This window comes from Lycium ferocissimum, chromosome 9 (assembly GCF_029784015.1).
Source record: "Lycium ferocissimum isolate CSIRO_LF1 chromosome 9, AGI_CSIRO_Lferr_CH_V1, whole genome shotgun sequence".
Lineage (NCBI taxonomy): Eukaryota > Viridiplantae > Streptophyta > Magnoliopsida > Solanales > Solanaceae > Lycium > Lycium ferocissimum.
In genome coordinates this window covers 36,463,104-36,480,921 of record NC_081350.1, presented here as the reverse complement: position 1 = coordinate 36,480,921, position 17,818 = coordinate 36,463,104, and the positions used below count along the sequence as shown (strand labels likewise).

Sequence of the window (17,818 nt, the reverse complement as noted above, 5' to 3'; positions counted from 1 at the left end):
TAACTAACCTACACCCCAACTTAACCACCCCACCCCAATTACCTCCATCTCCCTCTCACCCCTATAACCACCTACCCAACCCCCACCTCTCACCTCCCTACCCCCTCCCCCTTCCCTATTTCTCAACTTTGCAAAACTAGGCACTTTGTGAAAATAGTAACTTTAAAAAATAGCAGCTTTACAAAAGTAATCACCTTACAAAAGAAGTCAACAACAACATACCCAGTGAAATCCCACAAAAGTAGCCGCCTTTTAAAAATATTACTTGCGAAAAGTAACTACTTTTAAAAAATAGTCGTTTTGCAAAATTTGTCACTTAAGAAAATAGTAACTTTGTAAAAGTAGTCACTTTTAGAAAATAGCAACATTGAAAGTAGATACTCCCTCCGTTTCAATTTATGTGAACTTTTTCGAAGTACGAGAGTCAAACTTTATAACTTTAACAGTAAATTTTGACATACATTTACCAAGTTTGTAAAAATAAAATTTATATATTCAGAAACTATATAAAAAATACTATAAGTCATGATAATTTATAATTCAAATAATTTTAGAATAATATAAGGAAAATGTGGTCAAAGAACCACCTCGTAGACTCCCCAAATATTAAGAGATTCACATAAATTGAAACAGAGGGAGTACTTTTTAAAAATAGTCACTTTTTGAAAGTAGCCAATCTTCATAAATAGTCATTTTGTGAAAGTTGTTACTTTTAAAACTAACTACTTTGCAAAAGTAGCCATTTTTCAAAATAGCCTCTTTGTGAAAGTATTAAAATAAGCATTTTGCATTGTGCCCTTTCTAAGATAGTGGCTACTTCTGTAAAGTAGCCAATTTTTAAAAGTGACACAAAAATGACTAATTTTGTAAAGTGGCCATTTTTTGAAAAATGACAAAGAAGTTGCTATTTTTTGCAAATTTGCATTTTCGGTCGTTTTGAGAGAAATGCATTTTTGTAAAATAGCCAATTTTATGTCACTTTTCAAAAAATGGTCAATTTACAAAAATAGACATTTGTTGTGTCACTTTTAAAAAATGGCTACTTTACAAATATAGTCACTTTTTTGGGTTGTCTTTCAAAGTGCAAAGAATTCATTTTTTTTTTTTTTTAGTTGTCTTATAAAAAGGCCACTTGCAAAGGTATGCATATATTTGGTTATCTTATAAAAATAGCCACTTTGTGAAAGAAGCATCTTTTTCAAAATGCCTGAGGGTAGTAGGGAATGTTGGAGGGGGGGTTGGGGGGGGGGGGGTAGAAGCTAGAGGTAGTGAGTTGGGGGGTTGGAGGTGCGTGTGGTTAGGAGGTTGGATTGGTATTTCCGCCAACACTAGAAAGTAGGTTTTGTTTATCACATGTCGTATCTGCATTTCTTGAAAGCTCAACATTAAAAGGACAATTAAAAGACATGTTTAGGGATGAAAATTATGATTTTTCAATATAATGGATGATCAAAAGCACGTTACTTATAAAAAGGGAAAAGGGTCAAATATACCCCTCTACTTTAGTTTACTAGTTAACTTTGTCCTCCTTTGGCGAAAGTAGTCAAATATACTCCTCCCGATAATAAAGTGTACACTTGTACCCTTAAGTGGATGAAAATCTCTAATTCAGCTAAAATTAACCAAAAGTTGACCCTCCCGACCCAAAAAATATAATCAGGCCCACCCAAGTATACCCATCTACACGTTCTAAAAATGGTTAATTTTAGTTGAATTTGGGGTTTCCATCCACTTAAGGATACAAGTGTACATTTTATTAACGGGAGGGGTATATTTGACTACTTTCACTAACGGAGGGTAAAGTTGACTAATAAACTAAAGTAGAGGGATATATTTGACTACTTTCACTAACGGAGGGCAAAGTTGACTAATAAATTAAAGTAGAGGGGTATATTTGAGCCTTTTCCCTTATAAAAATCCACACAATCATATATGTGAACCAAAAACTCATAAATAAGCAATCTTGGTTGAACTAACTGAATATCCTGGTACTTTAATCATCACATTAGACGCTTGAACAAGAAGCACCAGTGGTCTAGTGGTAGAATAGTACCCTGCCACGGTACAGACCCGGGTTCGATTCCCGGCTGGTGCAGTTGTTGAGAGCAGTGATGTTACTTGCATTATTTGTGAACGATGGGTCGTCACACTTCTGATATATTCAGAAGAAAAATTGTGCTTCTGAGCTTTCAAGTTTTTGCTCCTTCTGGTTGAGATGCTTTTTGGTTATTTCTCTATATGTTTTTCATAAATTTGTCAACACGAACTTAAATGATAGAGGACCTTTTTGGTCATTTTATTAAAAAAATTTACTTCATTTTTTTTTTTTTTTAATGTCTGATGATGACATAAAAGCCTAATAGTGAAATGGGTCATTGATGATTCATCTAGCTGATCCCAATTTGTTTGGGACTAAGGCGTAGCTGGTGTGGTCTGAATTTGGAAACTCTAATTCAAGCGTCTTTTTAAATCTTTGAATCTGCATTGTAACCAACTTCAAATGGTGTGAAGTTATCACAAAACACTTCTAAGGGATAATTGAATGAGTAGGATATCATATTGTGAAACACAAACACGCAAAAATACACGCATATTGTGACCCAAAAGCAGCTACAACGATTCCCCCCATCACACATTTGAATGGTCATGATCATGATCACATGCATAATTAGCAGCAGTTACTCTATAGAGTTGCATAATATTCTGAGGCAATCGACTACAATGAACATGAACCTTGATTGAATTTGATACAAACATGACACTAGGGAGGTGAAGAATTTAAGAAAAAAATAAACACAACTGGCGTATGCTAAGTAACATTACTCGAGGTCCTGAATTTTGACAATTTCTATCACTTGTACAAACCGACGAACGGAGTTTAATTATCTGTGGATCACGCCATGTTGCTGCCACCTGATTGTGATCGTGACTCATAGAAGAGTCTTACAGTTGAGTAGATGAGAGAAGGTTCAGCCATTGCTCCATTTCCATAATCTCCACAAGCCAGTCTCTTTGATACTGGTGGTATAAGAGAGATCCCAAGCTCGTCAATTATCATAAGGTGCCTTTCTGTGAATGGATTATTCCACATCAATGTATTCATGGCTGGTGCCACAAAAAGGGGTTTATTGTAGTCCCATGCTCGTATGATGCAGGTTAACAAGTTATCACATAGTCCGCCAGCAATCTACAGCAAAGAAGACATATATCAGCTTACTAGCAAAGTCGAGAACACTGTAAACTAGTAACATCAAACAACTTAAAAACTATGACATGGCAAATCCTTCTTTTTCGAACTATGATGTGGGGAATTGAATTGGTGTCTCTCTTAATGTTAACCTTCCAGCATCGACATGTTCACTTAATATGTCTGACAATGTTTATAGTCCGTTTTATAAAGAATTCCGCCACTCATGCTACCAAAATCTTTCCGGAAAAGCCAATTTTATCATATCTTCAGTGAATTATCTTTTCACTACCTATGTTGAGCTTTTAAGACTATGCGTTACTACTGTAATCTACTAGGATAAGCGAATAAATTGTGTTTTTGAGGCAGAATGTGTGTTATCATGAAAGAAAATTTCAGGAATAAAACCGTGGAATGATACATCACCTTCCCAAGTGTGTTTGCTGACAAAGGGGCAATAACCATAATATCAGCCCACCTGCGGAGCTCAATGTGTAGCACGCTATCACCTATCTTCTTCCAAGTGGACCATTCCTCCTCATCAGTATAAAGAATGACATTTTCCGGAAGTGAAGCTTTGTCTATGAAATGAAGAGAAGGTTTTGTTGCAACTGCTTTAACTTCTGCCCATTCAGAAAAACAACGACAAAGATTGGCAAACTTAATAGCAGCCACACTTCCACTTGCTGCAAGAAGAATATGAGGTCTCCTAGGTGCACTGTTCATCTGAGCTGGTTCCATCTCTGAACTCATAGGATCCATATCTACCCTAACCTGTGAAACATAAAAAAGGATTCTTTACTGCACCAACAGAAAGAAGCAAGTAATTGGACATGCGTGCAACGAAGGAGAATGTCAGCACAGCAATAGATAAGAAAGAGATCACCCCTGGTAACTTGCTTCACAATCATAATTCTTTGGACTTAGCTCACCCTAGGTGTGGTCAAATCCATGCTTATCTTAAATTCTCAAACCCATTTTAACCGTAACTCTTCACGAACATCAAAACAGTTGGCCACCAGCTGATCAGCTGATGTACATTCAAAGGTTTGAACTTTCACTTGCTTACTGGTCATGTTGCTCACCTGAACTGGTTAATTGGTACTTAATTCGGCTAAATTGGTTTGCTGGTCTTTCATTCTGCTGAACTAACCCTGAACTCGAGCAAACTAACCTCAGCTTGGCTAATCTTTATTGGCCTAGGGTCACATTGGCTAATCATTTTTTATCGGACACTCCAACTGATGTCCATCCATTCCCATTCTTGTAGAGAACTAGTTGTTGTGAGTCATTGACTGTAACAACCTTCTTTAGAAATCAAAGGTTGTAATCCTCCTTCCATCATGGTATTTCTAGATTCCTCATCTTTGAAAGTGAGTTTCAAACTTATCTTGGGGCTCATGGATTGGATCCAAGTATCACCATCAGTTTCTTTCTCAAGTGTTATGGGCTTGGAAAATACTTCGTGTGACCTATAGCTCAACAGGCTAACTCTGGAAACCGTACTGACGGGCCCAATCCCTTATAGTCCAAGTCCATAACAAAATTTCGGCATTATAATAGGTTATTCAATCAAAGTGTTCTCAAAGAAAAAGACAAGTTTTCAAGGACTCCCACCCCAACACATTAGCATATGAGCAGATAAAAGGAGAGGACCCGTTGAAAAAGAAAAGGACAGGACCCATTCATAATATGTAGAGAGTCAAATCAAATAGTCATTCAAAAAGAGAAACATCAATATGAACTCAACTTATACACATCCAACTCTGCATATTAGGGAAGATTGAGAAGGCACATAGGAAAACATCCTGCTTGTGTACTCAAGAATTTCATTTTCCAAAAGAATCTGCTTAGTTCAATCAACAATATCTCAATTCCAATTTATTTTGGTTCGGCCACATTAATCATCTATATCCTTCTTTGGTTGCTTCTTTTAAAAAAATAAAATAAAAATCAAGATAAGGTATTTTATAAGATGGAACAGCACTAAGCTAGTGCATCAAAAACATAGTTACAAGTTGTGCAAATCCAAGCGATCATATCTAACATGGCATCTACATCAAGTACAAAATCAGGTTGCACCATTAAACTAGCTAACAAAAAGATCTAAACTTAAGACTAAGTATGCTTCTCCTGTTGCCTTTAAGAATTCTGCAATTCCTTTCTATCCAAATTGTCCACCAAATAGCATGTGGTATTGTTGCTTCTCTCTCTCTGCTCATAACCCCTTCCCCCCAAGAAAAAGAAAAAAGAGGATCAACCAATTAACAATCAGCTGGATCTCAATAACAAACTAGTGGGAAGAGTCCGAACCCTCGCATCCGTATCCATACTTGGATCTGTATCCCCGAATCTTAAAATTTAGATCATGAAGGATCCGACCTCTGATGTGCACCCGTATCGGACACCTGCACCCGAGTCCGAGCAACTTAGATTTGAACCAGTCTCATTTTGATTTTTGACACTAAAATAATTTGTCAGTTAACAGAAACTAGTTTTTCTCTAAACCTCACATATATACCTACACAATACAAGTTTGAAACCAAATCGCATCACTTCTTTTTTTGGATAACCGTGGTGTCCTGTCTAGGCCAGCTTGCTCGCACGTCAACTAATTCCACGGGATACCTGCTAGCTCCCACAAGCACATGTATGAAACCAAATCACATCACTTAGCACAGTTCGATGAGGTCTAATAGAGACACACATATAGGTTCTAAGGGTATGTTTGGAATCATGGTAAATGTTTTCCTATTTTCTCTTATTTGGTTGCACTAGATATCTTGAACAATGTTTCCTCAAAATAGGAGAAAATGTTTTCTTTAAAAATTTGAGGGAAAACATTTTCCGGAACAATAAAAAAAACAGCCCCCCCCACCCCCCCCCCCCCCCCCCCCAAAAAAACTGCCACCACCAGAAATTGCACTCTGAATTCAAAAACCTCTTATTGTTTTGCTTTAAATATATGCAAATGCTCTTAACATAGACATTTTCTAACTTGCGTACCAAACACAAGAAAATGAGCAGGAAAATCACTTATTTTCCGAGAACATATTTTCTTGGAAAACATTTTCCGTAAACACACCCTAAATTATATCTCAACTGTGTCATGCATCAAAAGGATATTAACAAAAACAATTTCGAAACAGAAAACATTTCACTAAAGAATGAACTTTTGCCTAATCTTAATAGACCAGATATAACCATTGCATAATTAAACATAGAAAATACACGAGAGAAAAATTAGCTCAATAAAATTGAGAACAGCAGCTTGAGTAGAAAATTTACCTAATTGAGCAAAGTCTTCAGGAAATTTACAACCAGAAGTTCAAATAACAAGTGCTTAGCTAAATTGATTGAGATCTGTAAGAGAGATAAACAGTTGGAAAAAAAAAAAAAAGTGAAGGGAAGAGTATGTGGAGAAAGTCAAAAAGTAGAGGTGCTAACTGGAATAAGAAAGGTTTCTGAGGACTTGAGCGTAAATATGTTTGAAACCGAACTTAAGTAGTATACTTTTGTTTACCGTCGCATAGTCCAGCGACGGTGATGGGAGTTCCGGCGACGGTGAATTATAATGGGGATTTTAAAGGGCGGGATAAACTAAGCAAATAAAATAGCTTTTCGTATAGAAGGCTTTCTTCTGGCCCAACAACAACTTGGGCTTAACCAACTACCAACTTTTACTTTTTGGGAAACTACGTATATATACGTGTTAAGGAGAAATATTTACGAAACTAACCATACTTATTTACAAAACATAACGATATATTACTTGACGGATTTTCATATATATTTTTCGTTTTTTTATTTTTTTCCAGAAAATATATATATTTTTTATAAAAAAAATATTTTTTTTAAAAAAATATTTTTATTTTTAAAAAAAAAATTTTATATATATTTTTTTAAATATTAATTTTTTTTTTGCTCAATGGCTTAAAAATTACCTCATATTTCTATGTATTAAAGTTGTATGAAATGTATGTGAGCAAAATTTTTAATATAATTTTATATACAAAATTTTGGCTTAAAACTTTAAGCCTTGAATATTGTATGAAAAAATTGTTACAATGTTGTGTAGTTGTATTAATTTTAAAACCTAATATGAAATTTATATACAAACAATGTGAATGAAATTCTAAGTCTTGAGGAAGATATACACATTTCATACCATTCTGAATGCATAAAATTTTAAGCATAATGTTTAAGCCTTGATCAAGATATACAAAATCATACACAAAAAAGCGATTATTTTAAGTCTTGAATGTTGTATCAAAGTTATATACAATATTGTTGTAGTTGTATTAATTTTACGTAAATCTAACATGAACTTTATACATATGAAAATGTGAATAAATTTTAAGACATGAGCAAGATACAAATTTCATATTGTTTTCATACACAATTTTGAGCGGATTTTTTAAGCCTTGAACGAGATATACACATTTCATACATTTTTCATACACTAAATTTTGAGCAAACTTTTTAAGTCTTGGCAGATATACACATTTCATACAACTTTCATACATAAGTTTTTGAGCAAAAAAAAAATATTAATTTTTAAAAAATAAAAATAAATTTTAAAAAAAAAAAATTTAAAAAAAATAAAAAAATATTTTTTTAAAAAATGATTTTTAAAAAATAAAAAATAATTTAAAAATAATTTTTTTTTTTTTAAATATAAAGCATGTTTTGTATAGGATTTGTAATGTTATGTTTTGTAAATATAAAACTATCACACGTTTCGTAAATATTTCTCCAAGATGTATATATATGTCAAAGCACTTTTTTTTTTTGTTGCGTGGATCGGCCTCCTTTTAGGGGTGGTCTTTAATTTTTGTCCTCGTCTAATATCCTGAAGTTCTGGGTTTGAATCCCAATTCAGTAAAAAAAAAAAAAAAAAATTCCAAGGCAAATGTTTGGATTTATGAAATCCTCAGCTTTAACATTTAATTATGGCCTGAAGGTAAAATTCTGGAAGTAATATCTTCTCCAAGCGAAAGTAGGCACTACTATTCGGCAACAGAGGCTTAATTTAATTCCAACCGAGACTTAATTCAGCTCCAGATAAATCAACACACACCCACACTGTCATGCACAAGGATACCATGGTAGTTGCTTTTCATCCCACAAGGACACACAATTTTGCATGTAAAATTCTGCCTTGTGTGTGTGTTTTTTTTTTTTTTTTTAAAATTTTTTGACTGAGCAGAGAACCCGAAACTAAGAGATTTTTAGCGAAGGACAAAAGTTAAAGATTTCAAATTTGAGGGGTAAAAATTAAAGACCACCCCAAAATAAGGGCATTCGTGCGAATTGCCCCAACTTTTATTGGACTCTATTCTTGGAATGAAATTGGCACATAACCATTTCTCGGAGCACTGACTAAAATTATTAGTAAAGTTTATTTATTTTTGTATGCAGAAATAAAATTTACTTTCAGCTAACACGAAAAAACTTCAGGTTAAAATATTTTAAATTTGAAATGTGCAGTCCAAAGTACAAACTTAACAACTTCCATTTTTTTTTTTTTTTTTTTAAACTCAATATACCATTAGGCATTGCCTAATGGTGTTTTTTATTAATAAAGAAAGCAGATGTTCTGCTGCAAAAGCAGCTACAATATGATCCAGGTGGAAAATATCAGCATGAAAACTTCCTACACTAACTACTACTGATATACACAATGCTTTGAGAAGAAATATGACAATTTGTCTTCTGCTTTCTGCTTTCCTTCATTCATCTTTTCTTGATCTTAATGTGGCCACCCGCTGCCTGTCCAGATTCAAAATATTTCTCCCCTTGCTTGGCATGTGTGAGAAGTGAGTGTAAATCAGTCCAGGAAATCTGCCAATGCATTTGCTTCTCTGTATACATGCTTAATATCAGCTTGGCAAAACTGTAGAAACTTCCGAACGTCCTCAATAGTTATGCCGATGTTCCATGGTACACTCCAAGTTTCCTCTAAAATCTGCTTCAACACAAGTGAATCAGTCTCCAAGATTATCCTATGTATTCCTGCAATAACACAGTGTGCTAAAGCTTGTTTAACTGCAATTGCTTATGCTTCCATATTGGTCATTTCTTGTAGTTCTTCAGTTTGAGCATATATCAAATCTCCGTGATGAACAAATTCCCTTAAATTTTAACCTCTGCGCGGGGTTCGGGGAAAAAATTTAGAAAAAAGAGTTCCTAAAATGTAATTGCTTAAATTTTAACCTCTATCATTTTAAAAATTTAGAAAAAAGAGTTCCTAAAATGTAATTGCACAATTTAGAAAATAAAAATAAAAATTGAAGAAGCGGCTCTCTGGTGTTGTCAAACGGAAAAAATAATGGCAAGAAGTTCATCATTAAGTAAATTAACTATTCTTCGATTACATTGTAAGTGATGGTTGATCATTAAAAGCGAACAAAAAGGAATGATCAGCTATGCAAATATAATCTTTGAGAAATTACCTTTTCGGACAATAACAAATTCAATCTAATATTTGCTCATATACTTCTCAATCTTACGGATAAAACACTAGATATCGTCTATTCGTCTAACCATTACAATAATATACAAAATGTAAAACCTTAATCTAATGTTAGTTTCACTTTATTCAAAAGAAATCTTTATGGGCTCTATTGGGCCTCAGCCTTCTTAACAGCATGGGTCCTACATTTAATCCCCCGTTGACTTCAGCAGTGGACTAATTGTATACAGTGGCACCAAATAAATCCATTCTCAAAATTAGAAAGTAAACCAAATTGTAGTTTCCAAAAAAAAAAGATGACACTGAGAGTATACGTAGATCGTATATCACATCCTTGTCGTGAAGTTATCATTTTCTGCAGGTAAGTACTTAATTCTTGGAAGTTAAAAAGCAATTTTTTTTTTCTTGTTTTCTTTTAATAACCCTTCATTTTTCTCTACTTTGAAAGTTCATCATGGTAGTTTTAATGATTAATTTTCCAATAAGATTACATGCATTACTAAAAACTAAATCTTGGATCCTACTCTGCTTAAATGGGGTCGAATTTTATTGAACGCTTCAATTATATTTGTAGGAGTATTGTAGTATTTTGGATATTTTTCCACAAGTTTAAATGGGACAGGAAATTTAATTTAGTTTTTTTTAATTTTTGGTTTCGTTGAATACTCTCAATACCTTTCATTTTTCTCTAATTTAAAAGTTCATCATGGAGGTTTTAATGATTAGTTTTCAGATTAAATGCAGTACTAAAAACTAAATCTTGGATTTCGACTCTGCTTAAATGGGATAGAATTTTTTTGGACACTTTAATTGTTTCTGTAGGGGTAGTTTTGAAGCTCAAATTGGAGTTTTATAGGAGTATTGGGTATTTTTTCCTAAAGTTTAAATGAGACGGGAATTATTTTTTTATTTTTTTTATTTTTTCTTGTCTTGAATAGCCCTAATTCTGTTATTACACTGGTATGTTATTGTTACTACTCTTAATTCTGTTATTATTACAAAGCTAAAAATGGAGTTTTTAATGACTCCAAACGGAAGAGGGCCAAAAATTCCGTTAAACTATTGGAAGTGGAACAAAAAATGCCCTCCGTTCGTTTTTTGGTCCAAAAATGCACCTGAACTATTAGCAGGGGTGGATCTCCTTGGGGGCCAGGGTGTTCACCCGGCAAAAAATTATAGTGTATATATATATAAATTTTCTGTGCGCTTTATGTCATATATTAACCAGCGAAAAATTACGGTGTATATTTGCTTTTTTTCTTGAATGAAAATCCTAGATCCCCACTGACTATTAGAAAGTGAAAAACGATGCCCGCCGTTAGCAAACTGATTCAGTTATGCCCCTATCCCGTTAACGGACTGTCAGGTCTAAACTCTAACGTATCTCTTTTGAAACTTATTTCTTTGTTGGGATAGACTCCACCATGAGAAAAGATGGTATCTCACTTATTTATTGTGTATTGTGTTTTTTCTTTCATGCGAAAGATGTACTTTTTTTGTTCCATGAGTTTTCTTCTCCATTGGAAGTCAAAGCATATACGTTAGGGATAAATTCATAAAGAACCTGAATTGAAATCTCAACAGAGACTAAAAAATTATTTCAATCTATCTGTCTAGTTTTTGGAGGTCAAAGTAATTTGATATCTGTACTGGTGGAAGTTAGCAGCTACTCATGAAATAATTTAGTTGCACGCAAATTGGCAATTAGAGTTGCGAATTTTGTCATATATAGCAGAACTTCAGCGAATTTGCCAATTAACGTGTCCATCACTTCTGCGATTTTCATACCTGCAAGCTGCAAATGCCGTTTTGCACGCAACTTAGCTATTTCATATGTACCTGCTACCTTCTATTGGTACAAATATCGTTGTCGTCCAAACACTAGATAGATGTAATCACCTTTTTCTCTCTGTTGAGATTTGAATCCGTTTTTTTTTTTTTAATTTAACCCACTTTATTAAGAGTAACAGTTATGTGCTACATATATTCTCTAACTTTCCATGGAGAAAGAAAGGTACATCTATACCATGAAGGAGAAAACACAATATATCAGAAATAAGTGGGGTACCATTTTTTCTAAGGTGGAGTCCATCTCAACTGTCCTACATTTTTTGTGGGATGTGAACGTGGAGTCCTTATATGGTCTCAGGCAATCCTCTCCTTATGAGCTAGCTTTTGGGGTTGAATTAGGCCCAAGGTACATTACTTTATCATTAACAAAGAAACAAGTTTTAAAAAGGGATACATCGGACCTGGAAGTACGTTAACGTGATAGCTAAACTTGGACCAGTTTGCTAGCTGCGAGGGCATTTGGCCCTTTTCTGTTTTCCAAATAGTTAAATGGTGAGAATGTTTCCTTGTTTTATTTGAATTCGAAAGCTTATAACGGGGTTGTTAATGCTTAATTTTATCAGAAAGTTAAATGGGAAGAAAGTTTTCTTTTTCTTCTGGATATCCTTGATTCTGTTTCTAGTTTTGAAGCTCAAAGTGGAGCTTTTAATAATAATTTTCCAAAAGGTTAAATGGAATAGACTTTGAGGAGGTCCGCATAGATCTCTCCAAACGCCAGCACTTGACTCCGGAATTCAAAGGTTTGTCTTTTTATAAGCTGTATATTTCCCAGGAAAAAGGGGTCGATTTATTATATGTTTGTTAATTTCAAGATAATTTAAACAGTTTCCTGTGAATTCATCTTCAGGAATCAACCCACTGATGCAAATACCAGCTATAATGGATGGAAGATTCAAGCTTTCCGAAAGGTAATTTCAACTTGCACAAAAATAGTTGCATTTTCCTATAATGCAACTCTGTCAATGTCGTTTTTCAGTTGTATATGTTGCTTACATCCTAATCTTAATATCTAGTCATGTCTTCTCGTAGAAGTTCATAGTTTGATGCGTTCGCCTGTGCATATGTACTACAAAAAAGCAAATTAGAAAATTCTCATATCGTAAGTTTAGAATGTAGATAAAGTTTATATGTAGTGTGTGCTAGCCCCACGCGCCCACGCATAACTACTGTGGACAATGCCGGTGGAGAGAAGACTATGTTAAATATTTTTTTTCCAGTAATGTAAGGTTGGACTTCTTACTTTTCACCTTTTGCTGAGTTTATGATTAAGTAATTTATGACTTGGATAACATTTAAAAGCTATCTAACCAATTTTATTTGGTTGCAGTCATGCAATTCTCAGATATCTGGCTTGTGCATTTCCAGGAATTGCTGATCATTGGTAAGTGCAGCGCAACTTCAGGTTTTTTAGTGTATACCTGAATTGAATGCTTTTGTATCATGGAAATGAGTACTCTTTAAAGCTCTTGTGCTTGACATGAACATGGCAATTGGCAGTATGAATGAAACTGTTTTGCAGTTGACCAGGGGTGGAGCTAGAAGCCCACTTACGGGTTCGGCTGAACCAGTAGCTTTAGTTCAAACGCTATATTTGTATTAAGAAATCCAGTAAATAAGGACAAAAATTAAATTTAGAACGCAGTTAATAACACCTGATGTCGTTATCCTAGAGTTTAGAACTCATAGAGTTCAAATTCTGACTCCGCCTTTGCAGTTGACATCACTGTGAAGTTAACCCCATATGCAGTAGCGTAGTTAAGTATTGAAGGGTGCTCAATTGAATCCCCTCCGTAACTCTGTGCAAATTGGCTAAGAACAAGGTTTTTTGTATGTTTAAAAATTGTCAAATCCCCTTGACATAAGGGAAGCGTATACAGTGGTGGTAAAAGTGTGTCGAAGATAGTAACTATTAGGTTACTAGCTCAAATTTGAAGTGCGGGTACCTTTTTCTGAATCCCCTTAGTAGAGTTTCTGTCTCTGTCGCTACCCATATGTGCTTGTTATTTGATTGCTCAATTTCTGGTTTTTCTTACTGCGAGTTAAAGTAGAAAGATTTTTTGCTAAAGAACACCGTCTGTCAAAAAGATGCCTACTCGCCATTCAGTTTAAATGACAGCTCTCATGTTATTATGTTCTATGTCTTGCTTCATCTCTCTTCTGTTTTCTTTTTGCTGCATTACTTCCGCTTTCAGTCCCTAAGCAAACCAAGAGTCAAGACAGTCGGTTAATAGGGCTAAAGAAGTACATTAAAAAGCACCTAGGTTTTACACCTCGTTTTCTTTATTATATTTCCTTTCTGTTTTTCCTCTTAACTTCCTCTTTTGTTTTACTATTCCTTCTCTCTTTTGTACCTTTTCCTTATTTATCTCCGTGAATATCATCTAAATTAATATGGAAGAAACATATTACGAAAGCTTAAACAATTGTTTGAATATACTAAATACGGGTGGAGATCTCAGAGAAGGGTGTGCATTCCATCAACCAATCAAAAAAAACGAATAAAACAAATAAGATTAAAAGGGGAAGGATAGGAACAAGGAACATATTAGTGAATTGGAAGATACCAGCTCAACAAATAGTATCAGCAATAAATAACAAACAAGCCCTATTGAAATTTGAGAAGAAATGACAGTGAATGGAAAGAAGTTGGTCCTTGGAGTCCATATATCTTTGGTTCCTATGAACAGTATATCTCTTAAACCGTAATGTAGTAGACGCTCTTAGGTTGTATACTTACTTATTCTAGTTCGGGATGTTGCTTTCCGTTATTAACTCTTTTTTCTTACACTGTTCTATGAAGGTATCCAGCTGACTTGTATCAAAGAGCAAAGGTCGAATCTGTGTTGGATTGGCATCGCGCTAACTTCCCTCGCGGTCCAGGTGCTTATATTGAGATTGACATTATTTTAGTTTCCAGTGGGATATGATTACTCTTCTTCTCTTTTACCTGTTTCCAACAGTTTTCTCAAGCACCGCTCACCGCTTCTATTGTCAGCTGGATATGTCTCTAAGTCTGTTCTCGCTCCTGCAATTGGGCTGCCATTGAATCCACAAGCAGCAGCAAAAGCTGAGAAAATCCTTATAGCATCGCTTGCAAAGATAGAGTCTGTTTGGCTCCAGAAAAAAGGACGATTTTTGCTTGGGAGTGACCAGCCTTCAATTGCAGATCTTAGTTTAGCGTGTGAAATTATGCAACTTGAGGTAAAGAGATTTTCCCGTTTTCTTCTGTTGCTTTACTATATTTCGATCCAACACATAAATTCTCTTAGTTGTGGTTCATCTTGAAAAGTCTATCAACTGAATGCACTTGATTCTGAGGTCTTGTACAAAACCTTTTTTCCTGCTGAGTTTAGGTTGTGGATGAGAAGGATCGTGAGCGTATATTAGGTCCATTCAAGAGAGTTCAGAAGTGGCTTAATGACACGAAAAATGCCATGGCACCTCATTTCGAAGAAGTGCATTCAATTCTCGCAGAAGTTAAAGAGAAGTTGCAAAAACAAAGAAATGCTATAGGAAGTAGAATTACTGAAGTGGGCAGAAAACCTGACTTGCATTCAAAGATGTGACAAAGCAGTTAGGAAACCAGAAACTGCATTATGCTCACAGCATTGTGGATAAATATTTCCTGTACACTTACTATTTGAAGCTGATCAGGAGGAGAACTCTGGTCCGAGCTTTCCCTTTTCATTTTCTATATCAATTTGTATTCATAGAATAAGTGCCCAATATGCTAATCCTAGTGCACACAATATGTAATTAGACAAGCTAAGTGTTCTTAATGTTGGCAACAGATAAGGAGCCCGTTTGGATTGGCTTATAAATTAAATTTGTTTGCGGCTTATAAAAAAAAAAAATAAGTTGGGGTAATTCCAACTTTTTTTTTGGCTTATATCATTTTTCACTTTATAATAACGGTGTAGATAACTAAGTTAAATAGGTCCAATTATTTTTTTGAGCTTATTTTAAGCCGAAATGACTTTAAACACAAATCAAACAGTAAAAAGTTCAAAAAAAGGCGAAAACAACTTATGCTTATCTCAGCCAATCCAAACGGGCTCAAGTTATGTCTTCACTGTATAAATTATTTGTGGTCTAGGCTTTAGACACTTTGGTTAGGCCCTTAGCAGTAGAGTTCTTTGCTAGTGTTATATCATTATCTACGAGCACGGTGTGACCTAATGGTCAATAACGTGGAACCATGAGGTCTCAGGTCTCATCTATCCAAGCCTTTGGTGGACAGATTTAGTCGATACATGTGTTGGTGGGATGGCTAAACATCTTTAATTATAAATAGTTGAGGTTTGCGCATTGGCTCATCGGTACCGATATATAAAAAATAGATCATTAGCTTCAAAAATAGCTGCCAATCAAATCATCAAGTAGCAAGTACTAGTAACAAAATGTGATTTCCTACTCCTAGCTGGGGTTGAGAAGGATCCTAATAGGTAATTAGGTCCAACAAAATATCTAAAAATCAACCCTTCATCATTGCAGTTTAAACTCCACAAAAAACAATAAAAGTAGGGGAAAAGGGTTAAAAATGCCCCTCTACTTTTGAAAAAGGCTAAAGATATCTTTAATTATAAATGTGGGTCAAAAATACCAGTTCCGTCATCAAAGTTTTCAAATATATCCCTATCTTAACGGAAATTTTCTACATAACCCGATTTCATTATTAAATCCGCTCCATTTAAATTCGGTTCAACTAAATAAAAAACGCATATGGCTTACCCGCTCGCACAATATAATATAGAAGGAAGAAGTTGGTCGCATATGAGTTTTTTATGTAGCCAGATCGAGTTTAAATAGAGAGCGTTAAAAAATGAAATCAAGTTATTTGGGGGATTGGGGATTTTCATTAAAATAGGGTATGCTTATTAAACTTTAATGACGAGAGGGGTATCAAATTTATAACGGAGGCTAAGGGGCATTTTTGACCCTTTCCCCCTAATTTTATTGTTTTTGTGGAATTTCAACCGTAAGGATAAAGGGTTTGATTTTGAAATTTGTTGGACCTTTAGACCATTACTGAGGATCCTTCACAGCCACAGCTTGGAGCAGGAAAATCACATTTTGTTAAATAAATCCATTCTCAAAATTAGAAAGTGAAACAAAATTGTAGTTTTCAAAAAGATCGAAAGAGATGACGCTAAAATTATACGTGGATCGTATGTCCCAATCTTGTCTTGAAGTTATCATTTTCTGCAAGTAAGCACTTGCTTCTTGATTTTTTAGCTTCATTTTTTTCTTGTTTTATTAGTTGAATACCCTTCATTTTTCTCTACTTTAAAAGCTCATAATGGAAGTTTTAATGATTAATTGTCCCAAAAAGATTAAATGCAGTACTAAAAAACTAAATCTTGGATCTGTTGTAAATCTTACGAAAAATATTTGATCGCGATTCTTGTAGAAATTAACTTGAGCTTTGAGCGTATCGATTAAGGCGGTGTTCTTGGGATATTTCGCGTATGGGTGTATGGATTCTGTATCAATTAGACAAAAATCTCAAAAGATAAAAGAAGAAAAGCAGTATGTATAATTTAGTAGAGAAGATTTTGTATTGATCTATCATTTTTCACCATGTAAAAGAAGAAGACAAGACTTTATATATATAGAAAAAGAAAAATACTATTTCATCAGATGGCTAAAGAATATAGTCCAACGTTGGCAGTAAAGAGGTCAAGAAATAAAAACAATTGATTCAAGGAATAAAGGCAATTAACATCTCTAATGATGATGTTACGGATGATATATCACCACATAGAATGCTATTAAAAGTGATCAGTTGTCTGTTACAACACAAAATAGACGGTGGAATAGTTATGAGAATCATCATATTAAAGCACTCATTTAACTTGGTGTAAAGAGAATGAATTTATACAATATTCTTTTTGAGATATTATCATATTTCTCAATAAATCCCCACATATCTCAAAAAGAATATTAAGGAATAGAACGAAATAAGACGTTTCTTCAGGTTTTTCGCATAGGTACTGATGTGTCGAATTTGGTGTTTTGTAGGCCTATAAACCAAACCTAGATAAAGCGAATAAACTTACGGAACAATTAGTGAAGTTTATAACCACATAAACAAAAAATTCTTTTGTAAGCCCACGGTCTTCAGCCACATTACATCATATTCGCACTTGATCTTTATCGTTATCGCGGTTTTTCGATGAGAGGCCATGCGCATCGCAATTTATTCATTAGTCTTCACAGAAATTTGTCGCGATTTCATAGGAGCGAGCGCCATTTCCACGCGATATAGTTTCGATCATCAAGTGTATTACGAAACAATACACCTT

At 34.5% G+C, this 17,818-nt stretch overlaps 2 protein-coding genes and 2 non-coding genes across 6 annotated transcripts; 3 read left to right on the top strand and 1 right to left on the bottom strand.

The window, feature by feature from the left end:
* Positions 1–2,024: 2,024 nt before the first annotated feature.
* Positions 2,025–2,095, top strand: TRNAG-GCC (transfer RNA glycine (anticodon GCC)). The gene has a single exon. It is a non-coding gene; the product is annotated as a tRNA-Gly (tRNA).
* An 8-nt stretch (positions 2,096–2,103) lies between these two features.
* LOC132032284 (small nucleolar RNA snoR114) lies at positions 2,104–2,189 on the top strand. The gene has a single exon (XR_009408424.1). It is a non-coding gene; the product is annotated as a small nucleolar RNA snoR114 (small nucleolar RNA).
* A 502-nt stretch (positions 2,190–2,691) lies between these two features.
* LOC132030514 (probable phosphopantothenoylcysteine decarboxylase) lies at positions 2,692–6,782 on the bottom strand. 3 transcript variants are annotated; one of them, XM_059420168.1, is made up of 3 exons: positions 6,476–6,782; positions 3,614–3,961; positions 2,692–3,187 (listed from the first exon to the last, which is right to left on the bottom strand). In XM_059420168.1, exons 2-3 carry the CDS (start codon positions 3,947–3,949, stop codon positions 2,894–2,896), a joined length of 630 nt encoding a protein of 209 aa, XP_059276151.1. In that variant the 5' UTR covers positions 3,950–3,961; positions 6,476–6,782; the 3' UTR covers positions 2,692–2,893. The 3 variants fall into 3 exon arrangements, with proteins under 3 accessions (XP_059276151.1, XP_059276152.1, XP_059276153.1); XM_059420169.1 differs by having other exon boundaries at positions 6,635–6,765; XM_059420170.1 differs by lacking the exon at positions 6,476–6,782 and adding an exon at positions 5,709–6,030.
* A 3,122-nt stretch (positions 6,783–9,904) lies between these two features.
* On the top strand, positions 9,905–15,232 carry LOC132030513 (glutathione S-transferase T1-like). Its single transcript, XM_059420167.1, has 7 exons — positions 9,905–10,023; positions 12,180–12,253; positions 12,361–12,421; positions 12,841–12,894; positions 14,314–14,393; positions 14,509–14,714; positions 14,867–15,232. Exons 1-7 carry the CDS (start codon positions 9,959–9,961, stop codon positions 15,077–15,079), a joined length of 753 nt encoding a protein of 250 aa, XP_059276150.1. The 5' UTR covers positions 9,905–9,958; the 3' UTR covers positions 15,080–15,232.
* Positions 15,233–17,818: the final 2,586 nt, after the last annotated feature.